Here is a 19108-nt window from a genome sequence, read left to right as displayed (position 1 = left end):
GCGATTGTCAATTGTGAGCATGTTAAATAAGGAATTTTGGATTCCTTTTTTAAAAATTTATAAGTTTTACTGTTGAGCTGCAGACATTGATTGGAGTCATTATTGATTAATCTGCCAACTTTTTCTTAGTTTATCAGTCGGTTATTTGGTCAGAAGGTCAAAATGCACAAACTGCAGAGATGATTTTATTTGTTGTGTTCCTGTCTGGAACTGGAGCTGTGAGCAGGAAGGCAACACGACCACCAGAGGGCACTGTGCGCGCACACACACACACACACACACACACACACACACACACACACACACACACACACACACACACACACACACACACTGCGGACCACTACACAGCCCTGATGTTTTGATCTGTGTGTAACGCTGCCTCCTGTGTGTCTGTAGAGCGTGCTGCCCTCCTCTCAGGACGACCCCATTAAAGATAAGCCCCGCCCATTGTCCAGTATCTCCCGGCAACAGAGGAGCAAGAGTCATATCACACGCACAGCTTCAGGTAAACACACACACATTTAAACTAACTCAAAACTTCACAAAAACAGACCTATTCAACCTGAGGGTGGTATCACAAATTAAGTCTAATGGAATAATCAATTTTCTATCTGTGTTCTATCAGCTGCAGTGTAAACAGAGTTTGCAGTAAATAAAAACTAAACTTATGAACAAATTATTGTGTTTTTGCAGTAATACTTGAATATTTGTTGGGTTCTATGGGAATGCCATGTATACAGTGTGTCAAACTGTCACTGTACAGCTTCATTCAGTGGGATTACTAATTTACAGCTCAGCAGGGACACTAAAGAAAAATATAAAATTCCCTCAGCTGAGACTTTTTAGCATTTAGAGAGAACTGCCAGGAAACAAACTGGAGAAAGGAAGACGCTCATTACAACTGATTTAAATCCAAAACTCTGAACATAACCTGCTCCAGACCAGGTTAGCTCCATAGCATCTGTTACCATGGCGATCTAGCCAGGTAAAAGAGAGCCACAAAAATACTGACTTAAGAGTTGACATTCCTCGCTAATCCATTAATCTTGCTTCGTGGTACAGCCCTCTGGTTGCATTGAACTCCAGTATTTGTACCACACACCTGAAGAAAGAGTCTTCAGATACTAAATTTGCTTCAAGAGCTTTCAGTCGGTGTCCATGGTCATCATCCTGCAATGTACCACACCTGTGCAGGTGTTTCCAGCTGCTGTTTGAGTTACAGATCATGATGTCAAGTGTCTTCTGTGTTTTTATTGGTTTAGATTTTGGAGGTGGAGCCTCATCCCGCAGCATCTGTGAACCTGACCCAGACCTGGACCGAGAGGTAGCACACACACACTACACAAACTGTGGACTGTCCCTTTAAGGAAACAAACAGCTGTCCTGGTGTGTGAACTTGACACTAATCAATACAGAATACACTGATGATCCTCTCTCTCTCTCTCTGTATGTATTGTGGATGTCTCTCGACCAGCCGGACTCGGACTCCACCAAACACTCGACCCCCTCCAACAGCTCCAATCCCAGCAGCCCCCCCAGCCCCAACTCCCCCCACCGCAGCCAGCTAACCCTGGACGGCCTGGACTCTGAGCCCTGAGCCTCGCCTTCGCACAGCTGAGGCCCCGCCCCCCACACACCTGAGGGTGCATGGGTGTCGCCCCAAATGAACCAATCAGGCTGCACACTGAGAGTTGAGCTTTTACTTTGAGGATTTTATTGTAGCAGGGTGAGTCTGAGCTTCCTGCTGCTTTTATTTCGTTGGATTTTACCTGCTGGGAAGCCCCACCCCTCCGGTTTTAACCCCTTCCCTGCTGACAGCTGCTGTGTATGACCTTTGACCTTTATTCTGATTGGCTCTGTGGGACCAGTCGCCTCCTGTTCTTCTGTATTAAATAACTTCCAGTTGAGCGTTAGCGGGCTGCTAGCCGCTGAGCTAACTGTGGCTAACTCCTGACAAATGGGAGGTCTCACTCTGATGAAAAAACACTGTAAGAATTAATTTTAAAGTTTTGTTAAAGTTGCACATCATCATTGTTGTCGTTGTTGTAGGAGAAAAATAATCTTTGATTTTGTGTCAGTGATGATCTTTCCTGTTGGCCCCTCGCCTCCTTCTGACCTGACCCCCCACCCTCTCCGCTCAGGGGCGGGGGGCAGGTGAGGTGAGGTGGGGAGGAGTCACACCTGAACACTACTGCTTTGTTTCTTCCAGAATCACCAGTTAAAGAATCTTTGTAACGATAAACTGTTAGCAGCCAAAAACACAATAAATGAACCTGAAGAGAATCTGAGTGTCTGTGTCACAACGGGAATCATCTGCACAGGTAAACAACATCTTCACAGGGGGGTGGGCTATGAAGCAAGGTTATTTAGTTAGCGAGGTAGATCTACACAGTACCTGATGCTGATGATGGTTTCACAAGTTTCACAGTTTATTTTTCTACACCCTAGAATTGAAGAAACCATTTCTGACTAGAGATTTTCCTCTTGTACCCCTTTTCCACCAAAAAGAACCAGGTGCTAGTTTGGTGCTGGTGCTTCGTTGGTTCTAGAACCAATTTGCTTTTCCGTTGACAAGGAGCCATGTTAGAGCCACGTTACTCCGTCACCGTGAAACGTCAGTACGTCACTTCATGTGTAGCCGTTTAACAACGTTCGTGCATCGTAACCATGCTAGTGCTGTTCCTTATTTATCAAGACTACATTGTGATCCAGAAACAAATAAACTGTTAGAAGCTACCCGTTTTCATCATAGCCACAGGCAATGGCGACTCCGTTTGAGAAGACAGGTAATTGTCAGACATGTTTTGATTCTTAACGGTGAACATGTTAGCGTTAGCTTGGCTACTCAGCTTCGACTACGTGTGCAACCATTACTTAGCGGTTAAACAAACCACTCGCTTGGCTGTTTAAAAATGGCAATTCGATGTTTCCGCCAAACAGAGCATCGGTCACTGTAACCTAGCCCGTGACGTGCTTGGTTCTTAACTCTGGCCCAGCTAAGAGTTGGTGCCTGAAAAGCACCAGTTTTTGGAGCCTGGAGCCAGTGTTTAGGTGGTGGAAACACAAAAAAAAACTAGTGCTAAGTCAGACACTGGCTCCAAGCTAGCACTGGAACCAGCTTGGTGAAAAAGGGGCCTTGAACTGTCTGACATCACTTTCACATCCTCTCTGAGTGTGTGCACTGTGGGTGTGTTCCACTGTCCATGTTACCAGATGAAGATGTCCCAATATAGAGTACGTCAAATATAATAAATCAAAAATACCCGATGTCGTATTGCATCCGGTTGGATTTTGTAATTTTCCATCAAGTATGCGTTGTTTATTCTGACTCACAAGTTACATCACACGCAGTTCATGAACAAGCTGAAGCTGCTGGGAACACGCTGACAAACAGCTCATTTCTCACCTAATATGAAGTTTAAAGAGAAATTTGGTATGTCTCAATTGTATGTAATGTGTCGGCAGTTCACAGTGACAAGCAGTTGTGAAACTGTTGATTAGTATCTACCACACAAACGGGAAACACAAATTCTAATTAAAAACAGACATCGAACAAAGAGAAAAGCATTTTAAAGCATATTCCGTGGAGCTTTGATGTGGCTCTTAACCAGACTTCATTCTGTTTTTGTCATATTTAATTCAGCCCAGTGATGATTTCAGGTCAGTTATCAATGATTAATTTCACCCTCAGTTGTGTCTGACAGGTTCTTAATGATTAATGAGGCCCTCTATGCTTGTTTATACTCGGGCTGTCAGCCAATCGGAGCGTCCGGATGAGAGCAGAGCGACAGCGGAGCCAATCGGAACGGAGCAGGAATCAGGTCAGAGTTCCTGCTGCTCTGCTTCAAAACAAAGTAAATGAATGAAGCTTCTCAGAGTCATCCCAACACACCGTCTTCTGCTCCTGGAGCTTTCAACAACATGTCCTGGCTTTCCTCAGTGGGAAGGCTGAGAATATTGTTTTTGAAACTGCAGGACTTCATAAACATGTTTGTGATGAGGGGTGAAGCTGCAGCCTTGTTACCTTACTTATGCAGACTTAACGTCACTCGGGAGGACATCCCAAAAAAAAAAAAACATAATTTCAAATATATATATATATATATATATATATATATACTGTGAAGCCTGAAATTATTCATACCCCTAGCAAATTTAGATTTTAAGTTACTTTTATTCAACCATCAAGTTTTGTTTTTGATTGGAAATGACAGGTGTTTCCCAAAAGATAAGATGATGTACAAGAGGTGTCATTGTGGAAAAAATAATTTCTCAGCTTTTATTTACATTTCTGAGCAACTTTAAGCCAAAAATTTGTTAGGGGTGAAATAATTTCGGACTTGATAGTATGTATTTATTAGAATGTAAGTAATCACAGATACAAGCTGTTTTTCTTTTGGAAACTTAGTTATATAACTGTCAACAATTACTTAATTTCTATTCATATATTCCTTTATGTGCATTTTTGCACAAGGAGTAAAATTATCAAGTTCCAGAAACACTTTTCAGAAAAAGAAATTTATTTTCTAGCTTGTGCTTTTTAAAAAAAAATCACTTCCATTTTCAAGCACTTTTTTTAAATTAATTTTTTTCATTTACTGTGTAATTTGCTTTGGAGACAAACAGAAAAACACAAAAACTAAATGAGACTTGGGCTCTGGTTCAACTGCATTCGATGCTAAATTGGTTTCACAGATTGAAACGAGTAACAACGAAAAAGAAGAAACCAGAGCTGAGATAAAATCGGGCGATAAAAAGCTCCAGAGGAACCAACGAACTGTCTGCAGCGCTACATGCCTGCAGACAGCGAGCAGGGCAGCAACAGCACCTACAGGTAAACCTTTACTATTTTGTTACTCTTCTAGTTCTTTACTGTATTTATTTATGTTGTGCTTCACTTGATTTTGTAGTGTTTTAGTAATTAACTGCTTGTTGTTTTGATTTGCGCATTTAATTTCTCTGTTTGTGTGTCAGTCATTATTGCTGTAAGGATTTGGATAGAATTTGCCCTCGGCTTTGACTCGCAGGACAGCAACCGTTGCTGTGCAGCTTCCTGTCACGAAGCACTTCTCTTAACCACACTCAGACATATCCAGGTCACTTCCTCTGTGTGGTGTATAAATGTAGTATATGCATATAAATTTACTGTTGCTGCTTTGCAGAATCCAAATCTGAACGCCTTTATTGCCAAGTGAGTATGCACAAGGAATTTAACTTGTATCGAGAGCAGTGCCTAGCAACAACAACAGATAGTACAAGGATGAGTAAACAAATCTAAATCTCTGAATTCTAAATAAGAAATGCTACCAGTATAAGAAGTACTGTGTGAAAGTAAGTGTAAAAACAGGAGAAGTACACAGTTTTTGTGTAGTTTGAAGCAGCAGTCGGCTCAGGTGTGTGTATTTCCAGGTAAATCGAGGAACAACAGATCCTTTAATAACCCCTCATGTTTATCCAGAAATCTTTCCATTCACATCGGTGTTGTGGATCATTGTGAATCAGCTGCCACCTCAAAAACCATATGATTTATTGCTTCTAATGATTAATATTCTGTTTGTCACTTGGGTGTAATCACAGGCGTGTCTCTGCAGGTAAAATGTGGTAGAATTTTCTGTTTATTGATCCGACAATAGCAGTAGCTGGAGATGAGTTTAAAGGTCCCAAATAGTGAAAAAAAATCCATGTTCATTGTGTTTTGTATGTCCTAAAACTTGGAGTACAATGATAAATGGGGTGTAAAATAACAGTATTTGTCATCCTGCAGGTCAAATTAACCCGTTTTAAAGTTTGAAAATGTGTGTGTGTGTGTGTGTGTGTGGGGGGGGGGGGGGGGGACATTTTCACAGTGAAACTTCTGATCCACATTTTCAACATTTTTGGGAAATCTTTGAACGTTTTTTGGTGAAATAAAAGAAATCAAATTTTTATGTGAAATCAGATTTTTATGTGAATGTTCTTAAATAAAATATTAGGAGTTTTATTGATATTTATGTAATCACTTTAGATATTTTTAGGATTTTTTGGGGAGGATTTTTACTCATTTTTTTGAAAATATTTTCTTGCCAAATTTGGGAGATTTTTTTTTTTAAATAAAACTTTTAAGGGAAACCTTTAAGGAATTATAGGAACTTTCTACCCCAAAGTTTTGCAAATTTTCAGAAATTCGAGAATTTTTTTGCTAAATTTTTGGATTTTTTTTCAGACAAGGAAACAGCATTTTTGTGCTCATAAATGAGGACAATAGGAGGGTTAAGATATGAAGATGCTTTCTTCTACTATTCCTCAAGCCATCCACAGATACTGTAGATGGCCTCCGAGCTTTACGAGTCAGTCAGAATTGTATTTAGTTTCTATGTAGAAACTGAAGAACTTGTATAATCCTCCCTCTCACTGCCTGCCCTTCAGAATCAGCTGCTGCCTCTTAGTCCACCAGGTTTATTTACTTTCTGGAGCTGCTTCTGCTAACTCTAAAATGTCTCGGCCAAATGTTCTGCTGTTGGCTGCAAGAGTGAACACAAGAGTCTTAATGCTCTCCCAGCAGGTCAGAGCTCTGTGAAAGCTGTAGAGCTGAGGGTCATTCAAAGATGGTGGAAACTTTAAGGCTAATCTGAAACAGACAAACAAGATCTGGTTGGGTTTCTGTGCAACTTAAACTCAACTGCTGTTTATATTTGTTTCCTTCTCTCCTGCCCTCTGTGCTCACATATTCTGTATTTTAATACTCCCAATGCAGCTGTTCTCATTTACATTCTTTTTGTTTTTTGCTTCTGTTGTCAGACACTTGAACAGTTATGAAGTAGTGACTGCAACAAAGCACGTTAAGAATAAATGTTAACCAACAGTCACTCATGGTGTTGCTCTGCATGGCTAAAATTTAGAAACTGGTTTAAATGAAGTTGTGTTTCCATGTAAAATGATCGTTTGGAGAGAAAATTAGAAGATCGAAAGCTCTGGTCTCACACTTATTCACTCAGTGTCGGCTGTATGTGGTCAGCCATTCATGCTTTTATCAGTTCAGGACTGGACTACTGCAGTGCTCTTTACATCGGCATCTCCCAGTCATCTATCCGCCGCCTGCAACCCATGCAAAACGCTGCAGCGCGTCTTTTAACAAACACCCCCAGTCCTTTATGCTCTCCACTTGGCTTCCAGCCCAGTCAGGAATTTCTTTAAAAGCTCTTAATGGTCTTGCTTCACTTTATTTATCTGAGCTTTTAACTTTAAAGGACCAAAAAAGAGCTGTGAGGTCTTCCAATCAACGGCTTCCTGTTTGAAATGGCTTTTCATATCTAGCAGCATGGTGACATTTTGCTACATTTATTTCTTTTGGATGTGTCTTTTGGTGCTGTTTTGTTGCTGTGTATTTTATTGTCTTATTGTGTATTTTACGGGCTGCACAGTGGCGTGGTGGTTCTCACCTTGCAGCTAGAAGATCCCTGGTTCGTGTCCCGTCTTTCCCGGGATCTTTCTGCATAGAGTCTGCATGTTCTCCCTATGAAAGCGTGGGTTTCCTCCAGGTACTCCGCTTTCCTTCCACAGTCCAAAAATGTGCTGAGGTTAAGTGATTATTCTAAACTTGCCCATAGGTGTGAGTGCAAATGTGACTGTTTGTGCTGATTCAAGTTACTGTATTGTTTTAAGTTCTTCTCTTGCGTTGTCACTGTGAAGCACTTTGGTCACCCTTTGGGCTGCCGTAAGGGGCTATAGAAATAAACTTTGATTGATTGAACTGTACTGCTCTGTATTGTAAACCACAGGCACAGAGAGAGTCTTCTTCCTGAAGGAGTTGTGAACAATGACAGCTCAACTTTCAGCTACAGTAGCTGAAACAGTCGGTGTAGAACAGAAGTTATACAGCCATGGTGAAATGAACCATCTTTGCAGTATTTTGGGTTGAAAGTTGAAAGACGTGTTCTGGAGACAAGACCACTGTTGTGTTTGTTACTGATTGTCTAGCACTGATAAATGCTATCAGACACACAGGTGAGATTGCCTCTTGTCTGACCTTTGTTGTCATGGCAACAGACATCCGGCAGAGTGCAAAGCGTGAATTTGGCAACAGGAAACAGCTCAGCAGCTTTTTTCAAAGCCCGATGATTTCAGACAGGAAACCACTGCAACAGCTGGATGGTGGTGCAAATGTTAACACCTGAAGCAGCTCTGTTTTTATGGTATCACCTGTAATGCAGCGCCTCCAGAAAACGGTTGGTCTCTCATTCGCCTACATTCAGAGGGAAGCATAATGCAGATCTTAAAGGTCCCAAAAGATTCTTTAACCCTCGTGTTGTCCTGTGGGTCAAACTGAGTCGTGGGGAAAAAAGAATATTGTCACAGTGAAACTTCTGATGTCCACATGTTCAACATTTTTGGGAAATTTTTTTGAACATTTCTTGGTGGGGGAAAAAAAATGGTTCTTTAAGAACATTCACGAAAAAAAATCAACCATTTTGGTTGATTTTTTTTGTGTGAATGTTCTTAAATAAAATATTGGAAGTTTTACTGATATTTATGTAATCACTAGATTTTTTTGGATTTTTTTGGGAAGATTTTCAAGGGAAACTTTTAAGGAATTTTTGGAATTGTCTTTCTGAAGATTTTGCAAATTATCAGAACTTTGGGGATTTTTTTTTTTTTTTTGGCTGAATTTTTTTTTTTTTTTTCAGACATTTGGTGCCCGTAAATGAAGACAACAGGAGGGTTAAAACTGAAAGACCTGCCTTTGGTTTGCTGGATTTCGTCCTTCTTCTTTAATTCTTCTAACAGTAGAAATGCTGCTGAAGCTCAAAGCTGAAAGGACATCTGTTTAATCAACATGTATGTGTCATAATGAAGCCGAAATGGCAAAAGAGTTGGATTTACTTTTTTACTGAGAAAATGTTTCTTTTCATGCGAATAGTTCGTAGGATTCTGGAGACCTTCGGAATCAGTTTCTGTGTTTTTTGAATGCCTCCTGAGTAGAAACACGAAGAGCAGAAAAACATGTTTCCATGTGTGAATGAAGATGTTTAATCTACACTCTTCAGTAACTTGCACATGAATTTGAGCATTTAAACCATATCTGTTTGCTTCAAGATATAGGAGCTGCTTAAGTTTTTTTTAATCTGAATTCTTTCTTTAAAATGACAGAATTCACGGTTAAACACGAACACTTTCTGACCAATGAAAGCAAACTTAATGTGAAACCTCTGCTACTATTACTATTACGATGACAAATGTCACATGACTTCTGCCTTTTTCTGACCATTTTAATCGTCAATATAATTACACTGAACAACAAAGAATATTTTCACAGTGATTTTAGTTAAAAACAGTTGGAAAAATTTGCTTCTGAAAACAGCATTTCAGTTCCTTTAAGAGTCTCAGACACATTTTGTCCTGTTATTTGATGTGTGCATAGATCCGTCCATCATTGTGGTCCATGAACAGACTTCTCACCACCTTCTGGTCCTACTAGGATCATGCTCTTCAGAGGATGAACCCTTCACGTGACTCCATGATGTTTGCTGCAGGAGAGACCAGCAGAGTCCATGTGTTGGGTGACCCCGAAGGGCCGGCGTACTTCAGACACCGTCGTCTGGACAGTGTTTGTTTGGGTTGTATAGAGGCCGGTCCATCAGGTCTCTGGTGGCGTTCCTGCTGCCTGTCTCTCAGTTTCAGTCCCGACTTGCAGCACTAAGGAGTTGTTGGAGGGCTGGATCTTGTTCTGGCTGCTGCTGGATCGGTGCAGCGCTCGGCCGCAGAACTGCGCGAGTCCTCGGCTCAGCTCCTTGCGTATGTTGTCGCTGGACAGGACGTAGAGGATGGGGTTGACGGCGCTGTTGACGGTGGACAGGCCGAGGGAGATGGTGTAGGGGGTGTACATGGTATTCTCGAACAGACAGGTGCCGTTCTCCAGCTGGGGGAAGTGGAAGATGACCGCCCGGGTCAGGAGGATGATGTGGTAGGGGGCGAAGCAGACCAGGAACAGGACTACCACGGCCACCGCTAGCCGACGGACACGCTGCTTCTGCTCCTGCCGCAGCCCCGTGCTGCGCTGCACGTTGACCAGGATGCCACGGTTTGTCACCACCAGCAGCAGCAGCGGGATGAAGAAGCCGACGATGAAGCGGGCGTAGTTGAAGCCTGCCACCGTGGCGCTGCTGTGACTCGGCTCGAAGCAGCGCTGCGATCCTTTGGTGGTATCGCCCTCCTTCATGATGAAGACGGGGATGTGACCCAGGGCCACCACCAGGACGATGGAGAGGGTGATGAGGATGGCGTGGCATCTCCGCCGCAGGCCGCGGGACTCCAGGCTGCGGACGACAGCAATGTAGCGGTCGCAGGAGATGCAGCAGAGCAGGAAGATGCTGATGTACATGTTGTTGAAGAAGATGTAACCCGTCAGCTTGCAGGCGGCTGACGTCCACTGCCAGCGGTGTCCTCGGCTGACATAGTCTGCCCACACAGGCAGCGTGCCCAGGTAGGTGACGTCACACAACGACAGGGCAAAAAGGTAAACGCCCAGAACATTCTTCCTGCGCACCTGCAGCCAGGTGAGGAAGACTGTCAGCAGGTTGGTGGGCACACCGACGACAAACACGGTGCTGTACAGCAGCGTCAGAGGCAGGCGGCCATCCTCGTATCGCGGCTCACAAACATTGAAACTCAGGTTGTTTCTCTGGGAAGCTGCTTCAGTCACCGGCAGCATGACGTCCACAGGGAGAGGCAGCCAATCAGATTCAAGGCCAGTTTATCTGCAGGGAGGGATGAAAACAGAGAAAACAGCTTGAGGTTCTCATGGTTTGGATTTGGATTCTTTTTTTTTCTTGTTTTAACCCTCCTGCTGTCCTCAGTTACAGGCACTAAAAAATATTGCTTCGTCTGAAAACAATTCAGCAAAATTACCCGGAAATTTCTGAAAAATTGCAAAACCTTCAGGAAAAAAAATTCCTAGAATTCCTTAAAAGTTTCTCTTAAAAGTTTTATTTTAAAAATCCCCCAAATAAGATATCATATTAAAACTGTTCTTCACTCAATTTCAACACATTTTCTCACTCAGATGCAGTTAAAGGGTGTTCAATATAGGCTCTATCTACCTACACAAATATACTATGGATGAGTAAAAATCCTCAAAAAAATGAGTAAAAATATCTCAAGTGATTACATATATATCAGTAAAATTTCTAATTTTTTCTTTAAGAACATTCACAAAAAATCAACCAAAGTCCAGCGATTTTTGCTGCATTTTGGTCGATTTTTTTTTATGAATGTTCTCATGAAACATTTTTAACATTTCTTTTTTTCCACCAAAAAATGTTCAAAAATTTCCCAAAAATGTTGAAAATGTGGACATCAGACGTTTCACAGTGAATTTTTTTTTTCTCCATATTTTCACACTTTAAAACGGATCAATTTGACCCACAGGACGACAGGAGGGTTAAACTAGTAATCCCATTTTGAACAGTCTTCGTGATCACATCAACATCTTTCATTAGACATCTGCTGGTGAGGAGAACGTGACAAAGCCAAAAGCTCTAGAAGAGCAGCACAGCCCCCCATGAGGCAACCATGTCTCAAATTTGAGTTGGAGAAAATTGCAAAGCAACTGATGGCAATGACTGATTCCTACAAGTCTGATTAATATGTGAAGTTGAGAAATTTGAGTGACCTTTGTGTCAGGAAATGGATAATAGAGAACCTCTGCTGAAATGTCATGAGCAGGAAACATGCCGCCTGTATCTGATGGTTACAGGAAAACCCCATCGTGGGAAAACGTTTAGTTTCTTCTCAAGGTCACAACACCTTAAAACCTAAGACAACAGTGCCACAATAACACAACCTGAGAAGAGGAAATCAAATATCTCCATGTTAGTCACTCTCCACTTCAGAAGCGAGCAGATCTTCTTTTGCGGTTTGGATGAATCTGATTAAATCTGTTGAAAAGCTTTGAAGCAATTTGACTAAAATGGAGATACGAGGTTTTCATACAGTTTTCTAATTCATACAAATATAATAGAATTGTGATATTTTACCTTTATTTAACCACTTCGCCTTCTCTCTCTTCTCCTTCTTCCTCTTGTTCTTGTTCTTTTCCTCTGAGTCACTGTGAAGTTTTCAGAAACAAAGTGAGTCAGTGAATCTTTTGCAACTTTCCATTACACATCATCAATTTTAGACCCAAACACTCATCTGTGACTCTTTAAAGACAGAAAACTGCGCTGTACCGGCAGCTTATAGCTTCTCAGCTTTTCAGAACACTGTCAGACATTCAAATGCGGACTCACTATCATCTTACTGGCTAATGAAACAGGAAGCTGCTGGAGGAAATGGTTCCTGCTGCTTCCTGTTGGTTGACGCTTCTGTAATGTCCGCAGCAATATTACCGAAGTAGGGGTGGACATCTTTGTAGTCTCTTGTTTCTCAACGTTCAGTCTTAAGTCTTTTCTGTGCTTTATAAATTTGGAGGTGTAAAATAAAAGCAGTATGAATACGAACACTTACGTCTGCAATGCTTCTAGCACCTCTTAACTAGATAACCTCCCAGCTTTACAGGTCAATCTGAGCTTTACTCCATTTCTACATAGCGACTAAAAACCAACAGTCATCTAGCTCATGACATCATCCTGCCCTCTCACTGCCTCTGCCAACTCTAAAACGTATCAGCCATGAACAAAACACACCAAATGTTCTGCTGTTATCTGCCAGAGAGAACACTTGATGCACTCCCAGCATATGAGGAACTGAAGATCCTGAGAAGTATTTATATTTTTGATGGCAGCGTCACCACGGTCATAGATATATTACAAGTGTGAGCATGTTTTGTAGCTAATGTGGCTAACATTAACATCAGCTTTGAAGGTGTGATCACAGGTCAGAGCTCTGTGGAAACCGTAACGCTGGAGAACATTTAAAGATGATGGAAACTCCAAAACTGATTTTAAACTAGCATACAAAGGCTAGGTGGGGTACAGTACTTTGATGTCGCCTCTTGTGCTTCAGGGAAACCTAAATTTAGCAGCTTACACTTGCTCTGTTCTCACACATACTGTATATTAATACAGCTGAACTGTCAGTAACTGTTGCCACATAACCGGACAAGTATGAAACACTGAGTGAAAGAGCAGCACGTTAACCAGCAGTCACTTTAGAACCAAGCTGCAGCTCTGCACAATTAAAATACTCATTTTTTAACCACGACGTTGTCTGACAAACTCGGTAAAGAGTTTTGATTCAAGTCTGTGTCAGCTGTTGTTGCTAACTGATTTGCTCTGAGCAATCAGTCACAGACACAGAGAGAGTTTTCTTCCTGAAGAGGATGTGGACAGAAAGTGACATTGCAGTATCTTACGCTGAGAAACTGAATGACACATTTTGGGGACGTGTGACACTTTGAGTATTGCTCTGTTCAGGTGAGTTTCAGGTTCCTATAACATGAAAAAGTTCAGCTGCAGTTGTTCAGTCCCACATGAGTCACAAATGAAGCTGCAGTTTGAGTTCAGATGTAAAAACCCCATCATGTTTTATCACCTACAGGACTTCAGTTAACACTCACACAAACACGTACAGCACCTCTTATCACGTCAAACAATCTGTGTGCTGACTTCTCTCTTTAGAAACTGTGACTTGTTACTGTGATGATGAAGAAAATTTAAAGCGGTTAGATTCTAAGGCAGATTTGAAGTGATCGTTCTCTGCTTTCTAAGTTGATTTCTGGAGGTTTATTCTCACAGACTTCAGATTCAATGATACCCTCAGGAAGTGAAAGTCACACGTCACAATCTAAACATATGTTTAAAGTGCACAAGTTCAGATCTGACTGACTTCTGACCCTAAAACAGCTGTTGTTTGATCCTTTGCCGTCACCTGATGGAGGATCTTTGCCTCCCTTATAGTCTGAAAGAATCTAGAATACAGACTAGAGGAACCCTCACTCAGTCTACCAGCAGGATTAACCCTCCTGTTGTCTTCATTTACCAGCACCAAAAAATATTATTTCCTTGTTTGAAAAAATCAAAAAATTCATCAAAAAATTCCCCAAATTTCTGAGAATTTGCAAAACCTTCAGGAAGAAAATTCCAATAATGCCTTAAAAGTTTCCCTTAAAAGTTTAATTTTTAAAAATCCCTCAAATTTGTCAAGAAAATTCTTATAAATCTTTTCAAAAAATGAGTAAAAATCTTCCAAAAAATGAGTAAAAATATCTAAAAGGATCACATATGTATCAGTAAAACCTCTAATATTTTCTTAAGAACATTCACATAAAAATCAACCAAAATCCAGCGAATTTCGCTGGATTTTGGTTGATTTTTATGTGAATGTTCTTAAGAAACATTTTTAACATTTCTTTTTTTCCACCAAAAAATGTTCAAAGATTTCTCAAAAATGTGGACATCAGAAGTTTCACTGTGAAAAGCTTTTTATTCAGCGATGTAGGTATTTCAAAACTAAAGTCATATTTAGTCATTAGAAGAACGATTTTAGTTTTTACTCTAAATCTCTGAGATTGGTTAAAAATAAACACGCAATCAAACTGTATTCACTGTTTGAACATATGAATCTGATGTGATAACGAGCTGTATTTTTATTTCATTTTTTACGTTTTTTTCTTGATTTACTTGGTTCACTCTAGTGTCTAATATTTGCAATTTATAGTTACCCTATATGAGTGAAATATTTAAGCTATGGTATTTTTATTGTTTTATATTTTGTCTTTTTTTTTTTTTTTTTTAAGGACAGAAATCCTTCCCCGGCTCAGTCTGAGCTGACTGAGTGAATGGTGCTGTGTTCAAAGTGCCCTGTTTTTGTACTTTTGTAATGTAACATCCTATGTTGCTATGCCGATAAACACACAAATGTTTCTACATTTAAAGGTCCCAGTGCCTCCATTAAGGGCTCTGATGTTTTCAGAAGTTATTCAGCTTTAAATAGTTGAACGTAGAACGTAAACCGAAGTAAACTCTTCCATTTACAAAATAAAAGCAAAATAAATCCCCACCATGCTCTCTGGTCAGCTGCCCAGGCTGGAAACAGGGATCACAACACTGCGTTCTGATTGGCTGACGGGTTATAAAAATTTCAAGTCAGCTGCCAATCAGGTGTGCTTAGTGCTAGAGGTGGGTGGGGCAGAGTATTAATTATTAATTGTTGACAGCTGCAACAATAACTGTGGGGATTGCAGACATCACATTCCTAAGTAATGTGTGTATCATTACTTTAATCAATAACTTTATGCTTGTCTAGCAGAAAATACAAGATATTAAAGATGAAGTAAAAATAGTAAAAGTTCAAAAGCTGCTAAATATATTAAAGAACTGGATGAAAAACGCAAATTATGCGGAGTAATAAACATAACATGATCAGTGAGGGAGTCACATGATTTTATAGGAATCATTAGCAATATTTAGTTGAAATAAACCACAGCTGTCAGATTTATGATGTAAAAGTATAAAGTATTATGAAGTGGTAAGTACAACGACTTGAAATATGTGCTGTAGTAAATGTACTGAGTAATTTTGCAGTACTGATGGAGAAAATTGTGAAAATGCATGATTTGTGCAGGATTGCATTGTTAGTTTAGCATTGCAGATGACAACCGATTACAACCAAACAGATTATATTCATAATTTACAGTAACGTGTACTGAGAGTATCACAGTGTCGATGTTAGACCTGGATTCATTTCTGTAGCCCTAAATCTTTTATGAATAGCAGCATATCTCTCTACTTTTGTAGATTAAATTAAAATTATTTTAGTATTCATTTCAGTCTAATCTGTTCACTGAAGTCAGAATATTTTTCCGTCATGTCAAGCAAATTTCACAACGTCACCACAGCAGATTTGGGGCAGTGACATTAAAGTGTGCACAGGAACTTCCCCAAAATGTGTTATATAATGTGGCCAATGCTAATCATTTACCGCATTGTGGAAACACGCAGCCGAGCAACAAAGGAAACACATTTGATTGTTCCAGTGGAAGTTGCTGCAGTTGCTGTATTAACCTTCCTGTTGTCTTCATTTACAGACATCAAAAAATATTGTTTCCTTGTCCTAAAAAAATCCAAAAATTCAGCAAAAAAATCCCCAAATTTCTGAAAATTTGCAAAACCTTCAGGAAAAAATTCTAATAATTCCTTTAAAATTTCCAAGATGTGGCATGACAATTCTGGTAAATATTTTCAAAAAATTAGTAAAAATCTTCTAAAAAATATCTAAAATGATTCCATATATATCTCATTAAAACTTCTAATATTTTCCTTAAGAACATTCACCAAAAAACATTTTTTGTGAATGTTCTTAAGAAACTTTTTCTTTTTTTTTACATTTCATTTTTTTCACCAAATAATGTTCAAAAATTTCCCAAAAATGTTGAAAATGTGGACATCAGAAGTTTCAGAAGAAAAATTTCTTTTTTCTCCACATTTTCAAACTTTAAAACGGGTCAAATTTGACCCGCAGGACTACACGAGGGTTAATAACCACAAAAGAAACACTTTTTTAAAATTACATTTTTCATATAAAACTACAGTTAAAATACATTTCTGAATTTATTTTAATTCCACAAATATTTCCTTTTTATTGACCAGACGACACTGTTAAATTCAAATTAACACTGTAAGCATACTTCCAATATTGGATTCAAATAGTGACAATAAACAGAAAAATAAGTACTGGTTCTGTCATTTTTAACAAGTTTTAATAATAAATATCTATCATATATTGTAGATAATTCTATCACTTTTATAAGCGTAAAATTAATCAGAAGCTTAAAAAACATGTCAATTTAAGGTTATTGTGCTACAGGACTTTGTAGGTGAACATTTTCCTCTGATCAACACCTGCATCTCTTCTCCTGGACTATTTAAAGCCTCAGTCAGCCATAGTACACTTTCACACACGTAGCTATGTAAATCTGTGTGCTCCCTGAGATGTTAATGCGAAGCACAAACTGAGCACGGGAATAAAGTGGGATGATCTAACTTTCCCTAGAGCACAATCAGGATGCTGTTGCAGTAACATTACACATGTAAAATCAGCATATTGTAGTACTTCAGTGTGTAATACTTCTGCTAGTAGTCTGATAGAAATATTCAGTGTTTAGATTCACTTCCCATTTAAATTTCACTGAATATTTCATGAGCTTTCACTGTTGTTGTTCCCATTGTTCTCTCCTCCATCACCGCCTTCTCACTGATTGGATAATGTTGGAACTTTGCAAAAATTTAAAATGAGAAAATTGATATATTTCAATTAATCAATCACATCCCAGCTTTCAGGTCAGTCTGAGCTACTCAGTAATATTTTATCAATAACATCATGATTGATCACATCATTATCAATAACATAAGTATTACTGACATCATGGTCAATAATATAATGAACTGTCAGTTTACTGTAGCAAGCAGCACAGTGTACTTCAGTACCTGGAAGTCACAGTAACGTTAGTACTACAGACTGATAACATCAGTAAACACTCTCAGTATAATAATTACAACAGTTCACATAAATACCGTGACATGTGTACCAGTACTATCACGGTATTTGTACTTCTGACAGGTTAAAAACTCACCGTGGTCTCGCGCATCGTCCGTCTCCGTCCTCGTGCTGCTTCTGAATGAAGTGACGTCTCGCGGAGTGGCTCGGGTCACGTGCCCTCCCCCCCCCCCCCCCACACACACACACACACACCAGCATCACTTATTTATATTCATCTTTAATTCATCACCTCATCTCATCCGTTCACTCATCCGGAAGCGTAAGCAATAAACCACAGCCTGACAGGAGGCTGGCTGATGATCAGTCAATCAATACTCTGGTCGATCCAGCCGAAGCCTCGATGCACACCGCAGGACTGGGAAATTAGTTGATCAGGGACGTCAGATGAAATTGGATTTAAACGAAAGTAGGAAGATTAAAAAGCAGAAACAAGTCCGCCATCTTGTGGTGACAGCTGGAACTACAAACTCCTTCTTCCTCTTCACCTCCTCATCATCACTCCTTCCTAATAAACGTCCCACATGTTGGCTGAAACATGACTGCCAAAATACATTTTTCACTTCAGAACCCAAGACAGATAAATAATATTTCCGTTCATGCGCTCCTTAAATCAAACATAATCTATAATGAATAATGTTGGATGTGCAGTTTTATGAGAAAGTGTAGTTTAGTTTAAAATGTTTAAGTTTAAAATTTGGGCATTTCATCAGAATCACTTTTTTTCCCCAACAGGCCTCATAAAAATGTGCCAAACATTATCCTTGCACGCTAACAGGATTCTGTAAAAACCTAAATATTCAGCGCTCCTTCACACAACCGAGAGGCCTTCAAATATGGAACCCCAGGAGTGCCATAATAAAAGATAAATCTGTTTTTTTTTAAAAAGGAGATAAATGTGCAAATATAAAGAGCAACAAATAAAAGAATAAATAAAAAAGTAAGTCTGTTAAAACAAGGAAATAAATGTGTACATATAAAGAGAAAGAAATCTTAATAAAGATATGGAAATATAGAGATTAATTTTGTGTTTGCTTTTCCCTTTTTATCCTTTTTGCCTTTGCTTTTACTTGATGGACTGGGCTATCAAGTAAATGACTTTGGGCTTTCTGTCCAGGGTGAGTAGCCTATACTGGAAAAAACAAAGAACAGAAAAAGCAAAGACAAAATTTACCATCATGTTTCCATATTTTTCAATAGATTTTTTATTTATTCCTCTATGTACACATTTATTTCCATTTTTTAAAAGATTTCTTTTTATTTATTCTGTTATTCAGTCCTCTTTATATTTACACATTTATTTCCTTCTTTTTAAACAGATTTATTCAGTTGTTATTCTATATTCTTTATTTTTTGTTTTTCATAGATTTATCTTTTGGCACTGCTGTGATTCCCAACTCACTGACCCAGCTGTGACCAAAAAATCATGTGACAAAAATTCACTTTTTTTTTTTTTTGGCTGAACTGCAGGATGTGTTTACACAGAGCAGAGAGGAGGCAAGTATGGAGACAAATTAAAAATCTGTGTAAAAAATGTTTCTATATAGTATGAAAAGTCACTTTTTCTCCATTTTGGAATACCTGTAGACACTTAGAAAAATGTTTTACATGTCGATTTTTGAAAAATAATGAAAGA

The 19108-nt window shown here is 39.4% G+C and overlaps 2 protein-coding genes across 2 annotated transcripts in view; one reads left to right on the top strand and one right to left on the bottom strand.

Annotated features, from left to right (window-relative positions):
* cdc42bpb (CDC42 binding protein kinase beta (DMPK-like)) overlaps positions 1-2286 on the top strand; it is a 33767-nt gene extending 31481 nt beyond the window's left edge. The window contains 3 exon segments of the mRNA XM_022212402.2: positions 400-508; positions 1266-1327; positions 1478-2286. Coding sequence (XP_022068094.2) covers positions 400-508; positions 1266-1327; positions 1478-1600 — 294 coding nt within the window. The 3' untranslated portion in view covers positions 1601-2286.
* A 6947-nt stretch (positions 2287-9233) lies between these two features.
* LOC110963892 (probable G-protein coupled receptor 132) lies at positions 9234-18983 on the bottom strand. The gene is made up of 3 exons (XM_051960570.1): positions 17549-18983; positions 12015-12085; positions 9234-10736 (listed from the first exon to the last, which is right to left on the bottom strand). The coding sequence occupies exon 3, from the start codon at positions 10688-10690 to the stop codon at positions 9617-9619; it is 1074 nt and encodes a 357-aa protein (XP_051816530.1). The 5' UTR covers positions 10691-10736; positions 12015-12085; positions 17549-18983; the 3' UTR covers positions 9234-9616.
* Positions 18984-19108: the final 125 nt, after the last annotated feature.

The sequence above is a fragment of the Acanthochromis polyacanthus genome, chromosome 16 (assembly GCF_021347895.1).
Source record: "Acanthochromis polyacanthus isolate Apoly-LR-REF ecotype Palm Island chromosome 16, KAUST_Apoly_ChrSc, whole genome shotgun sequence".
Taxonomy (NCBI): domain Eukaryota; kingdom Metazoa; phylum Chordata; class Actinopteri; family Pomacentridae; genus Acanthochromis; species Acanthochromis polyacanthus.
The sequence above is the reverse complement of the archived record's forward strand: the minus strand, read 5'-3'. Positions and strand labels throughout refer to the sequence as shown.

Coding starts and splice junctions, on each gene's coding strand:
- LOC110963892 (XM_051960570.1), bottom strand. CDS start 10,690: ATGCTGCCGGTGACTGAAGCAGCTTCCCAGAGAAACAACCTGAGTTTC.